The 14,108-nt window shown below is 43.2% G+C and overlaps 1 protein-coding gene across 1 annotated transcript; it reads left to right on the top strand.

Annotated features, from left to right (window-relative positions):
* Nucleotides 1-6,132: 6,132 nt before the first annotated feature.
* Nucleotides 6,133-10,027, top strand: LOC115155944 (uncharacterized protein K02A2.6-like; the record flags this gene model as incomplete). Its single annotated transcript, XM_029703053.1, has 1 exon — nt 6,133-10,027. A coding segment is annotated over exon 1 (3,807 nt), but the record flags the coding sequence as incomplete, so codon positions are not given.
* Nucleotides 10,028-14,108: the final 4,081 nt, after the last annotated feature.

Here is a 14,108-nt window from a genome sequence, read left to right as displayed (position 1 = left end):
AGATGGTTTGTTAGTAGTATCACCATCTGTAGAATATAGTGGACTATCCAAATAAAGTGTGACCAAAGCTATAAAAAAAAATGGCTTCTCTGTCATTTCAGAAAGACAGAGAATGAGAGATGCAGGCATGCAGGCACACAGACAGACTACTGACAAACAGACAACACAGAAATTCAAGACTGCAGAGCTATAGTCCATATCACCATCCAATGAGTTGTCTAGACTGTATGACAACCAAAGCTTTGGAAAGAAAAAGAGCCACAAAATGAAAAGTCTGAACAGGTGCAAATACTTAGTAAATCTCCCCCAAAAGGTATGCACATGATATGTATTATCTAATCACAATTAAATCATAGTGCAGTGGTACCAGACAGACAGACAGACAGACAGACAGACAGACAGACAGACAGACAGACAGACAGACAGACAGACAGACAGACAGACAGACAGACAGACAGACAGACAGACAGACAGAGACAGACACACACACAAATACACACACAAACACACACACACACATATCTGTCTTGGCTTTCATTGCTACGGTAATGCGTCTGATCTGCCTTCCAGTGGAGCCCTACGTTCTGGAACACATGCCAGGCAGCAGATGGGGTGTCTTGCTGGCCAAGAACGCGGTCCAAAACGCCAGTCATGGTCTAAAGGTAGGACATACCTGAGATCCCCAGTATCAAGGCTCTGCTTGCCACTGTTACTGTAATGTACAGCAAGCTGGCGTTGACACAGAGATGGGCACATCACCATAACTTAGATGAAGGGTACCACAGGGCATCAGATTGTATTCATTCCACCCCAAGGAGTTACAGGAAAGGGAGTTCTTACAACACTGTACTGTGTGTTCTGTGTAGAGGCAGTATATAATCAGTTTAATTCTCCTCTGCTTTTGTATAGAATTGTTCATTCAACATTCCAATCAAGAAGAGGGTTGTCATTTACCACAAGTTTAAATTGTAAAATGTTCAAACATTCTATGGCGACATTTTCATGGTGTGAAGGAGCACAGATCTGTGCAAAAAAAACTGTATGGTGTTATATTGCCTTTTCATAATGAAGTTGTGCAGGCAGTGAAAAGTATATATTACTGTTGTTGTGACATTAGTCTGGCAAGCCTGTCAGATGGCTATATCTACAATCAGAATAATTTAAATAAAAATTCCATGAGAATACATTATATGGAGAACATAACAATCCATCTGCCTTCTCCACAATGCCGAATTGGGAGACCTTGTGAATTATGAGTGCTGATGTAAATATGAAGAAACAGGATACAGATTCAGAATTCAACCTACATAAAGATGCCTCAGGTAAGTCTTCTTGGAACTGAAGCTTAGGAAAAGAGAACTCAAATATGTCACCTTTTAACAGAGCCAAACGTTAGTCTTTTCAAACTAAGGGACTGGCTAAGGATCAGACCTCAGAGTAAAATCACCTTAACAGACACAAACACACACACACACACACACACACACACACACACACACACACACACACACACACACACACACACACACACACAGGGAAATGGTCACTTCAACATACATTCAACACACACAAGTGCTCTGTGGCAGACAACTTTGCAAAAAGTGCAAATAAATTAACTGACAAAAAATATTTACAAAAATATGGATTCAAAGTTTCAATCATCATTCAGGCTGACACAAATGTTCATGCACACAACATATGTACAGTACCAGTCAAACGTTTGGACACACCTACTCATTCAAGAGTTTTTCTTTATTTTTGTATTAATGTGTTATTTCATCAAAACTATGAAATAACACATACGGAATCATGTAGTAACCAAAAAAGTGTTAAACAATTCAAAATATATTTTATATTTTATTCTTCAAAGTAGCCACTCTTTGCCTTGATGACAGCTTTGCATACTCTTGGCATTCTCTCAACCAGTTTCACCTGGAATGCTTTTCCAACAGTCTTGAAGGAGTGCTGACATATGCGACTGACCGCCTTGATTCCGTCTCAAGTATCAAAATTTGAAATTGTGTTTTTTTTTACATTGGATAAAAGCAGAGACACAGAGCTACAAAATGGTATATCATACACTGCATTTGAGGAACAATGGAAAAGTAATTCTGCTTTGAATGTTGATAAACTTGTAACCTCACTTTTGAGAAAATTACCTTTGTAAGTTTTGCTACCAACTGGAGAGCTCTTCTTTGTTTACACCCATTCAACATTGTTCACACTCTCTTAAGCTTTAGCCCGACCCATCTCTTTAAGGGTTGATTTGAGCGTTCTGTTCTAACAACAGCAGTCATGCATCCAAGCTAACTGGCTAACTTGCTAGCTACTTCCAGACACAAATGAGAGAACAGCTCACTGAACATTACTCGCCCTAGCAGAGCTGGTTAGGCTGTTTTTACGTTATCCAGAGCGTTGGTGACTGTAACTGTGCTGCTGGCAACAATTTAATTATGCTTTTTTGCAGACATTTACTGACACCAGCCATATTCAACGGGACTTGAGCATTGGTAAATTCATCAGTTATTCTATGCTCTGGCATACTCAGACGAGAGTGCTCTGAAATTGGAGTTGATGGCCTGGCTGAATTTACGAATGAACCCGTAATAGTTACTTGCATGGTGGAGTCTTTTGTTAAGACATGTAGCTAGCTAGCTAGGTAAACAATGAACCATTATCCCAACTCATGACGTTACTATCCTGCATGGATCTGCAGGTAGCTAACCAACCAGGTTCAATGTTAGCTAGCTAACATCAGGCTATAATTAGCCAAGCAAATGGCTCTGAGATACAAATAATAAGATCATACATGTAACATTAGCTAGCGAGCCAGCCAGCTACCCTTGGCTAGCTAGCTAACAGTACACTTTAACTTGAAATGAAAAGACTTCATTTCAAAATTAGAAACATGTAACATCTGAAAATGTAGCAAGCTAGCTAATATTAGGCTATGACTAGCCAAGCAAATGGCTCTGAAATACAAATAATAAGACGGAACGTTAGCTAGCGAGCCAGCCAGCTAACGTTAGCTAGCTAGCTAACAGTACATTTTAACTTGAAATTAAAACAACTTTGTCAAAATTAGAAACGCATAATATCTGAAATGTAGCTAGCTAGACTATCTTAACCATATACATCATGGTTGGTCACGGTGCCATGGTTGCCCTTAGTTTGAAGATGTAATCCAGTGACATGTGTTTTCTCCATCTCCTTAGCTATCATACTCTAATTCCACTGATTTCATAACTCGGTCCTCGAGAAAGTGGAGAGCAACACTTATGCAGTTCTACTAAGCAATATATAAATGACTTAAATAAATTTTTTAAATACACATTAGACAGGATTACTTACACATACTAACCAGCTCAAATAGACAAAAGCGTGCTATATGGCAGACCCTACCGAACTCATCTCTCAGCACGTCCAGCCCACTCATTATCTCAGCCAATAATGGCTAGCAGGAAGGTTGCTGACTTTTTTGTGGTTAAACCAACTAGACTCAAAATTTAACAATTGTATTCATATTTACAGATACAGGCATACAAGTTTGTTATTAAGGCACATGAAAATTCACATGTTTCAGAAGGCATTTCCGCAAAAAAAACGCATTTTGATAAAATTTAAATAAAAAAGACTCAAATGGCTCTCGTGTTAAGTAGTGAACCATGACATACACCTAGCTTCCTGAAACAGTTCACATATGATGAGCACTTGTTGGCTGCTTTTTCTTCACTCTGCGGACCAACTCATCCCAAACCATCTCAATTGGGTTGAGGTCGGGTGAATGTATAGGCCAGGTTATCTGATGCAGCACTCCATCACTCTCCTTGGTCAAATAGCCCTTACACAGCCCGGAGGTGTGTTTTGGGTCATTGTCCTGTCGAAAAACGAATAATAGTCCCACTAAGCGCAAACCAGATGGGATGGTGTAACGCTGCAGAATGCTGTGGTGGCCATGCTGGTTAAGTGTGCCTTGAATTCTAAATAAATCAAAAACAGTATAACCAGCAAAGCACCACCGCACCATCACACCTCCACCTACATGCTTCACGGTGGAAACGACTTATGCGGAGATCACCCGTTCACCTACTCTGTGTCTCACAAAGACACGGCGGTTGGAACCAAAACGGCCTAATTTGGACTCATCAGACCAAAGGACAGTTTTCCACCGGTCTAATGTCCATTGCTCGTGTTTTTTGGCCCAATCAAGTATCTTCTTCTTATTGGTGTCCTTCAGTAGTGGTTTCTTTGCAGCAATTCGACCACAAAGGCCTGATTCACGCAGTCTCCTCTGAACAGTTGATGTTGAGATGTGTCTGTTACTTGAACTCCGTGAAGCATTTATGTGGGCTGCAAATTCTGAGGCTGGTAACTCTAATGAACTTATCCTCTGCAGCAGAGGTAACTCTAGGTCTTCCTTTCCTGTGGTGGTCCTCATGAAAGCCAGTTTCATCATTGCGCTTGATGGTTTTTGCCACTGCACATTAAGAAACTGTGAAAGTTCTTTCAATTTTCCAGATTGAAAGAACTTTGCTTATTTGAGATGAAAATTTGAGCTGAAAATATGGACTTGGTCTTACCAAATAGGGCTTTCTTCTGTTTACAACCCTTACCTTGTCACAACACAACTGATTGGCTCAAACACATTAAGAAGGAAAGAAATTCCACAAATGAACTTTTAACAAGGCACACCTGTTAATTGAAATGCATTCCAGGTGACTACCTCATGAAGCTGGCTGAGAGAATGCCAAGAGTGTGCAAAGCTATCAACTTGGCAAAGGGTGGCTACTTTGAATAATCTCAAATATAAAACATATTTTGATTTGTTTGATACTTTTTTTGTTACTACATGATTCCATATGTGTTATTTCAAAGTTTTGATGTCTTCACTATTATTCTACAACGTAGAAAATAGTAAAAATAAGAAAAACCCTTGAATGAGTAGGTGTGTACAAACTTTGACTGGTACTATATATGTGCATGGATGTGTGGTAGGTGTGAGTTAGGGTTTAATATTTTCCCAGTATTTTACAAATGTTCTATCCCGAGAATAAATTCCTTTTCTCCCGGGTAACCCAGTATTTCCCACCAAAACTGTAAGTGTCATTCAAAAGCATTATAAAGCATATAAATAGGTCTGGAATTGATTAGAGCATTGATTAGCGAGACATTTTGCAACCTGATGAGCCCTACGTTAACGACATTTAAGGAGCTCAAGCTCAAAAAAGCCCAAATGATTGTGCCGTTATCCAATACATATAGGGGCTACTGCACATTACACACAACATAAAAAGACAAAAGCCCATAGATCTAGAGCTATATGCTCTCTTGGGTAAATAAATGAAACTAACCAGTAGGTTAATCGAGGCTGTAAGTTAATTATCATTAATTAGCTAAATTTAAGGCTAATACTGCATTGAATGTATTACCCGAAAGAGGTAGGCTAGGACATCTATACATACAGTGGCAAGAAAAAGTATGTGAACCCTTTGGAAGTACCTATATTTCTGCATATATTAGTCATAAAATTTGATCTGATATTCATCTCAGTCACAACAATAGACAAACACAGTGTGCTTAAACTAATAACACACAAATTATTGTATTTTTCTTGTCTATATTGAGTACATCATTTAAACATTCACAGTGTAGGTTGGAAAAAGTATGTGAACCCCAAGGCTAATGACTTCTCCAAAAGCTAATTGGAGTCAGAAGTCAGCTAACCTGGAGTCCAATCAATGAGATGAGATTGGAGAAGTTGGTTAGAGCTGCCCTGCCCTATAAAAAACACTCACAAAATTTGAGTTTGCTATTCACAAGAAGCATTGCCTGATGTGAACCATGCCTCAAACAAAAGAGATCTCAGAAGACCTAAGATTAAGAATTGCATAAAGCTGGATTGGGTTACTGTTATAGTGTGGACACTATATAAATAATTACATGGTTATTATTGGCATTAACCTTGACCTTTCCCCTTTGATGATGTCATCACCAAGAGTGAGTTCTGTGCAATGTGATTCTACCACCGGCTGAGTGGGCTATATAGTTCTGTTATATTTGTACCGTTTGTACCTGGCAATACACCTTTAGGTTTGGGTTGAAAGTAAAGGAAAGTAATATCGAAATGCGTGTGGGCATTCCTTGTCAAGTTACTACACCTTTTTGGCGACGAGGATAAAACTTTATCAACTTGTACAGGGCGAGTTAGCTAGCTAGCTTAATGAGCGACGGAGAGCAGGTGCCACTGGACGGAAACGCCGACGGGGACAATCAGCAGCAAGTGCAAATCGCTAACGAGGATCAAGGACAGGTTGGCGTTATAATGGCAATGTTTGGGACTATCACTGAGTTTGTGGAAGAGAACGAAGACTGGACGGAATATGTGGAAAGGTTGGGACACTTTTTCTTGGCAAATGGAATCATAGATGAGGCTAAACAGCGCTCTATTCTCTTGAGTGTGTGTGGGGCTAAAACCTACAAGCTAATGAGGAATTTGGCTACACCACGGAGACCGGGAGAAATTCCTTTTGGGGATCTAGTTGCTCTCGTTCAGACTCACCACAATCCAAAGCCTTCAGTGATTGTCCAGAGGTTCAAGTTTAACTGCCATTTTCGGAAAACAGGTCAGTCTGTTGCTAACTTTGTTGCTGAATTACGGGAACTCTCTGAACATTGTGAGTTTGGGGCTATGTTAGAGGACATGCTCCGTGACAGATTAGTCTGTGGCATTAATGAGGACAGCATACAGCGCCGGTTGCTTGGGGAAGCCACACTGACTTTCAAGAGGGCATTGGAACTATCTCAAGGGATGGAGATGGCCGCTAGTAATGTGAAAAATATTCAAAAGGCCAATAGTGAAAGTTGTGCAGTGCATCAGGTGACAAAAGAGGCGGCAGGAAAAAGGGGAAAAGCAGTGGAATGTTTCAGATGTGGAGGGACACATTATGGTAACAACTGTAAGTTCATGGAGACTGTCTGTCACAATTGCAACAAAAAGGGACATTTAGCAAAAAAATGCAGGGGTCCTAGGAGCAAGCCAGAGGGTGGGCGGACTGGGCTGGGCAAGTTCACAGCACCAAAGCCTCAGTCAGCAGCGCACCACCTAGAGAGCACAGAGGAGGAGGACGAGCATTGTTCCTACAACATGTTTAATGTGAGGGAGCCGCGCGCAGAGCCTATTTATGCTACAGTGGAGGTAGATGGAAAGCAGATGAGGATGGAGGTTGACACGGGGGCCTCTGCCTCTGTCATAAGTGAGGAGACCTACAAACAAAAATGGGGCTCAAGACAGGTTTCTGCCCTCACACCGGCAGGGATCAGACTGCGTACGTACACCGGGGAGACCATACCATTGCTTGGGGCTCTAGAAGTGAACATTGCATACAACAGCCAGGAAGCGAGAGCACGGCTCCTGGTGGTGAAAGGGAATGGGCCTAGTTTACTAGGGCGTGACTGGCTAAACAAAATACAACTGAGCTGGGGTGAGATAAAACACACCCGAGTGACTGAGGATGTCATTCAAAAATACCCAGAGATTTTCAAAGAGGAACTGGGCACACTGCAGGGCACTACAGTTAAGCTGTTCGTGGATCCTCAGGTCGAGCCTCGCTTTTTCAAGCCCAGGACAGTGCCTTACGCCATGAAAAAGAAAGTGGAAGATGAGTTGGAGCGGCTGCAGGAAGCAAACGTCATTACTCCCGTTCAGTTCTCCCGCTGGGCAGCTCCTATCGTTCCCGTTCTGAAAAGTGACGGCACGGTGCGTATATGTGGGGACTACAAACTCACCATCAACAGGGCCTCTAAGCTAGACGCTTACCCGCTGCCACGGGTGGAGGACTTGTTCGCGACACTGGCAGGAGGCAAGACGTTCTCAAAGCTTGACATGAGTCACGCCTACCAACAGCTCCTCCTGGACGAGGACTCAAAAGAGTATGTCACAGTCAACACGCACAAAGGCTTGTTCAGGTACAACCGCTTGGTTTTCGGAGTGGCGTCCAGCCCAGCCATTTTCCAGAGGACAATGGACAATCTGCTGCAGGGGATCCCTCATGTAGCAGTGTACCTGGATGACATCCTGGTTACAGGGGAGACGGAGGAGGAGCACCTCCACCATCTGGACCAGGTGTTAAAGAGATTCTCTGAGGCAGGGCTGCGCCTGAAGCGTAGCAAGTGCACATTCCAAGCACAGAGTGTGACATACCTAGGTCACAAGATCACAGCGCAGGGTCTGTGTCCTGTGGAGGACAAAGTCAGGGCAATCAAGGATGCTCCAAACCCCAAGAATGGGTCAGAGCTCAGGTCGTTCCTGGGCATGGTGAACTACTATGGGAAGTTCCTCCCTGAGCTGTCAACAGTGTTGGCTCCACTTTATCAGTTGCTCCACAAAGACTGTAAATGGAAGTGGGGGCCAGCACAAGAGAAAGCTTTCAAGGAAGTGAAAGCACTACTACAATCAGCACAACTTCTGGTTCATTTTGACCAAGACAAAGAGATCATCCTGTCATGTGACGCCTCACCCTATGGCGTCGGGGCAGTACTCTCTCATCAGATGGAGGACGGGTCAGAGAGACCCATTGGATTTGCATCACGTACGCTGACGAGTGCTGAGAAGGGTTATTCACAGTTAGACAAGGAAGGTCTGGCCATAGTCTTTGCTGTGAAACGCTTCCATCAGTACCTCTACGGTAGTCATTTCACCATATGCACTGACCACAAACCACTGATGAGCCTTTTTAGTGAATCAAGATGCATTCCGCCCATGGCTTCAGCAAGGTTACAGCGTTGGGCCCTGACACTGTCGGCTTACCAGTATACGATAGTGTATAGAGCGGGGAAGGACAATGCAAATGCAGACGCGCTCAGCCGTCTCCCGCTACCAGAGATGCCTGCCACAACTGTGGTGCCTCCCGAGACAATTTTCCTAATGGAGAGATTGTCAAACTCACCTGTGAATGCCAATCAGATCAAACAGTGGACAGACCGGGATCCTATCCTGTCCCAAGTGAAAAGATTCCTGATGCAGGGTTGGCCTCCTGTCATAGAGGATGATGGACTAGGACCTTACGCAAAGCGCAAAACGGAGCTGAGTGTGCAGGATGGCTGCATACTCTGGGGGTCCAGAGTGGTTGTTCCACCCCCTGGCCGTGCACAAGTCATGGATGAGGTCCATGAGGCTCACCCGGGTGCCTCCCGGATGAAAAGTTTAGCCAGATCTTACATCTGGTGGCCTAACATGGATCAGGAGGTAGAAGACAAAGTTAAATCATGTTCTGAGTGCCAGATCAACCAGAAGATGGCGCCACCCGCGCCACTACATCTGTGGGAGTGGCCTGACCACCCATGGTCTAGGCTGCATATAGATTTTGCAGGCCCTTTCATGGGTCACATGTTCCTTGTCATGGTGGACGCACACTCCAAGTGGCTGGAGGCGCACATCATGAGCAACATCACAGCGACCACAACCATCGAAAAGCTTCGGCAGGTGTTTTCAACCCATGGTCTGCCGGACTCTCTGGTGTCCGACAACGCAACAACGTTTACCTGTGATTTGTTCCAAGAATTCATGCGGAGAAACGGGATCCGCCATGTCCGCAGCGCCCCGTTTCACCCGGCCTCAAACGGCTTAGCGGAGCGGGCTGTGCAGACACTGAAAGAGGGGCTCAAAAGGATGACTGGGGGAACCATCACTACTAAGCTCTCTCGGTTCTTGTTCCAGTACCGCATCACGCCACAAACAACAACAGGACAGGCTCCAGCGGTGATGTTAATGGGCAGAAGGCCAAAAGCTCACCTGGATCTACTGCGTCCGAACATCAGAGCACGAGTGGAACGGAAGCAGGAGAAACAAAAAGAGAGACATGACCACCACGCAAGGGAGAGACAGTTAAAACCCAATGACACTGTCTACATCCGCAACTTCACAAGCAGCCAACGCTGGTTGCCAGGTATCATTCTGAGTCAGAGTGGTCCCGTCTCCTTTGTGGTCAAACTGACTGATGGTCGAGTCATGCGCAGACACCAGGACCATCTCCGCCTGCGCTATGACAAAGACAAGACCATGTTTTCAGACGGAACAGCTGTGGGTGGTAGTATACAAGTTGAAATCCCACAGGAAACAGCATCTGAGGAACAGGGGCATTCAGTGGTTCCAGCAGAGGGTGATGGACATTCTCTCACAAACACCCAACCCGCTCCTGTGCCCTCAGACCCAGCTCCACTGGGACATGCCTTACCTGTGTCTCGTAGCACACCAGGAGTACTGCGCAGATCACAGCGTAGTCACAAGCCTCCTGAAAAACTAACTCTGTAGTTGAGACTGAGAGACTCGTGGTGTTAGTGTTTGTTTGGAGCAGCAGACCTAGTTGAAAAGAAATAAGGACTGTCATTTTATTGTTGTTGTTTTGGTTACATTTACCGTAACACCAGCAGAAGTTCTACAGTGTGGTGTAGTAAAGAGAAGAAAACACTAATGTGGTTTACTTGTTAACCTTATGTTTTCCTTACAGGGGGGGGATTTAAATTGAGGGGGGAGAAGTGTTATAGTGTGGACACTATATAAATAATTACATGGTTATTATTGGCATTAACCTTGACCTTTCCCCTTTGATGATGTCATCACCAAGAGTGAGTTCTGTGCAATGTGATTCTACCACCGGCTGAGTGGGCTATATAGTTCTGTTATATTTGTACCGTTTGTACCTGGCAATACACCTTTAGGTTTGGGTTGAAAGTAAAGGAAAGTAATATCGAAATGCGTGTGGGCATTCCTTGTCAAGTTACTACAGTTACAAAAGTATCTCTGAAAGCCTTGATGTTCATCAGTCCACGGTAAGACAAATTGTCTATACATGGAGAAAGTTCAGCCCTGTTGCTACTCTCCCTAGGAATGGCCATCCTGCAAAGATGACTGCAAGAGCACAGCGCAGAATGCTCAATGAGTTTAAGAAGAATCCTACAGTGTCAGCTAAAGACTTACAGAAATCTCTGGGACATGCTAACATCTCTGTTGACAATTCTACGTTACATAAAACACGAAACAATAATGGTGTTCATGGGAGAACACCACGGAAGAAGCCACTGCTGTCCAAAAGAAACATTGCTGCATGTCTGAAGTTCGCAAAAGAGCACCTGGATGCACCTGGATGTTCCAAAATATTCCGTGGACAGATTAAACTAAAGTTGAGTTGTTTGGAAGGAACGCACAGCACACCAACATCAAAAACTCATCCCAACTGTAAAGTATAGTGAAGGGAGCATCATGGTTAGGGGCTGCTTTGCTGCCTCATGGGCTGGACAGCTTTATATCATCGACGTAAAAATGAATTCTCAAGTTTATCAAGACATTTTGCAGGAGAATGTAAGGCTATCTGTCCGCCAATTGAAGCTCAATAGAAGTTGTGTGATGCAACAGGACAACGACCCAAAACACAGAAGTAAATTAACAACAGAATGGCTTCAACAGAAGAAAATACGCCTTCTGGAGTGGCCCAGTCAGTCAGTCCTGACCTCAACCCGATTGAGATGCCCTGGCATGACCTCGGGAGCGGTTCACACCAGACATCCTAAGAATATTGCTGAACTGAAACAGTTTTGTAAAGATGAATGGTCCAAAATTCCTCCTGACCATTGTGCAGGTCTGATCTGCAACTACAGAAAACATTTGGTTGAGGTTATTGTTGCCGAAAGGAGGGTCAACCAGCTATTAAATCCAAGGGTTCACATACATTTCCACCCTACACTGTAAATGTTTACACGGTGTGTTCAATAAAGACATGAAAACGTATAATTGTTTGTGTGTTATTAGTTTAAGCAGACTGTTATTGTCTATTGTTGTGACTTAGGTGAAGATCAGATCAAATTTGATGACCAATTTATGCAGAAATCTAGGTAATTCCAAAGGGTTCACATACTTTTTCTTGCCACTGTAGGGCTATGTGTCAATCTAGAACAGGATTATCTATTTTGGATGAAATGTAAATGGAGTTGAGAGAGAAAGACTGTGAGAGTGCTTGCGTGTGCACTGCTTTAAAGCAACGATATTCCAGTGTTAAAACTCTGCAGCTGCAACTAGAAAAAGTATCTTTCCAATGAAAAAACAAAGTGACCCCCTGAAAGCCAGATTGAGATGGGTAAATTAGATGTGCATTTGGTCTTTATATTACTGTAGCATAGGCTATGCTGCAGCAAATGTAGGTCTACCTGTCACTAGAAAAAAAGTGACCATGATAAGATGATGTGTAAATCTACATGCATTGTGAACTGCGCTCCATACTGAGATGGGCTGTCTGACCCCACCCTGAGCGTTGATTCATCATGCAGAGGCCATAGAAAGCCAGATTTAGACATCGCATATAATTGAATGCCATTTCACGCCATGCTGTTCATAAAAATAATTTTTTTGAATTTACCGGTTTCTCGCAGTTATTAATCCCGGGGAAAAGGGAGTGGTTTTGGGGCGGTAAATCCTGGTAAATCTCTGTAACTGGTTTCCCACCATTCAACCCTAGTGTGAGTGTTTGTGCACAGTATGTATTTGTGTATGTTTATGAATCATGTGTATGTAGATGAGTATCTGATGAAGTAGGACAGGAAAGCATTAAAGGCTCAGCTCTGTAAAAGTCTTTCCTCTCCATCTGTTGGGGCGAGGTATCACAGGACACACACACAGCTTATACATACACACACTCATCTCATGCACGGCACCCACACATCCAAACTCCATGCATACAGCTCAGACACGTACATTTACAGCACACACACGATAGAAAGAGAGAGCTAAGTGTCACCCTCAGATCAAGCCCGGATTAATATGATCCAGTCATTAGGTGAGCCAATTTTGTAAACAATGCAAAGGCCACAATTGTTGGTATTTATTTGGATTAAATAAGACACAGATGTACCATTAACATTTAAAAACACCCACATATTTAGACACTCACATGACCCCATTGCCGCACGACATGAAATGACCAACAAAATACAGCCAAATACCCAAGAAATCTTAGAACACTCATCCACAGCTGACTAATGGAGAAAATCAGTTTCACCCACTTCTATCCCACAACCTCATTCCCTATTAAAATGGTTTGGAAAAATACGTGGTTCTCTTCTTTGTTTTGGTTGAAAATAAGTCATCTATTTAGTATGTGGGTGACTGTATACACAGAGAAATGAAAGAAAAGTAAATATTTTCTAACTGACAAAACACCACCCCCGTGCAGCACTACACTAGAATGATTCAAATGTGGACACAGTTGCAATGTTTCACACCTAAATATGGTAAGAGCAGTTTTGGTACTGAGGTGGTCCATATATTACTGTATGTTCAAGACTTTGTCTCAACAAAGGTGAAAGACTTGTGGTTTATGAAACTAATTCACAGTGACCTAGGTGCTGAAGGTGCACCATTAAAGGGTCATACAAATGGGGATCAAATGTGAAATCTTGAAAAGTGAAAAGGTTTGCTGCAAATAGCATTCAGTCCTAAGGCATTTTCTCTATCATGTACTTTATTAAACAGTGGTTTCAACAATCTATGCCGACAGGCTCTTGCCAGGTTTAAATCTGCTCAATAGGTGTCAAATAATTTCTGTAGATGGAAATGGCTTTATATTAGAAATCTACGGAATGTTTCAGTATTCCTCAACGCTCTGTTCTCAGACCACTACTCTTCCCCCATGACGTAGGGGCAGTTTGATGCCATATCAGACTTGCATGTTGCGGTGAGTGGACACCACTCCTGGAAAAAAAAAATCACCATGGCAGCAGCACTGCACGCCACAGAGCCGGCCTCAAGTAATTTGTGACAGTTTATCTCCTCATTAGTAACTGGATTACATTTCCAGCGTCTTTTCAACGACTTCTGTACTAGGGAATTTCTGGCAAGTTTCAGTTTCTTTCCAGTGTAAAAAAATCAAGCAAGGCAGACCAGGAGCAATCCGACACCTTATACGATGGGAATGGAAGCCAAGTTCAGACAGCAGTAACTGTGGGTTCTGGTTAATGCAGAGGAGGAAGACATGGGAAAAAAAAGGAGAAATGGGAAGGAAAGGAGGCAAGAGCCATGCATGGGAAACCTGTGCCCAGATACAGAAGCAGACTGGGCAGTG

The sequence above is a fragment of the Salmo trutta genome, chromosome 20 (genome assembly GCF_901001165.1).
Source record: "Salmo trutta chromosome 20, fSalTru1.1, whole genome shotgun sequence".
NCBI lineage: Eukaryota > Metazoa > Chordata > Actinopteri > Salmoniformes > Salmonidae > Salmo > Salmo trutta.
The sequence above is the reverse complement of the archived record's forward strand: the minus strand, read 5'-3'. Positions and strand labels throughout refer to the sequence as shown.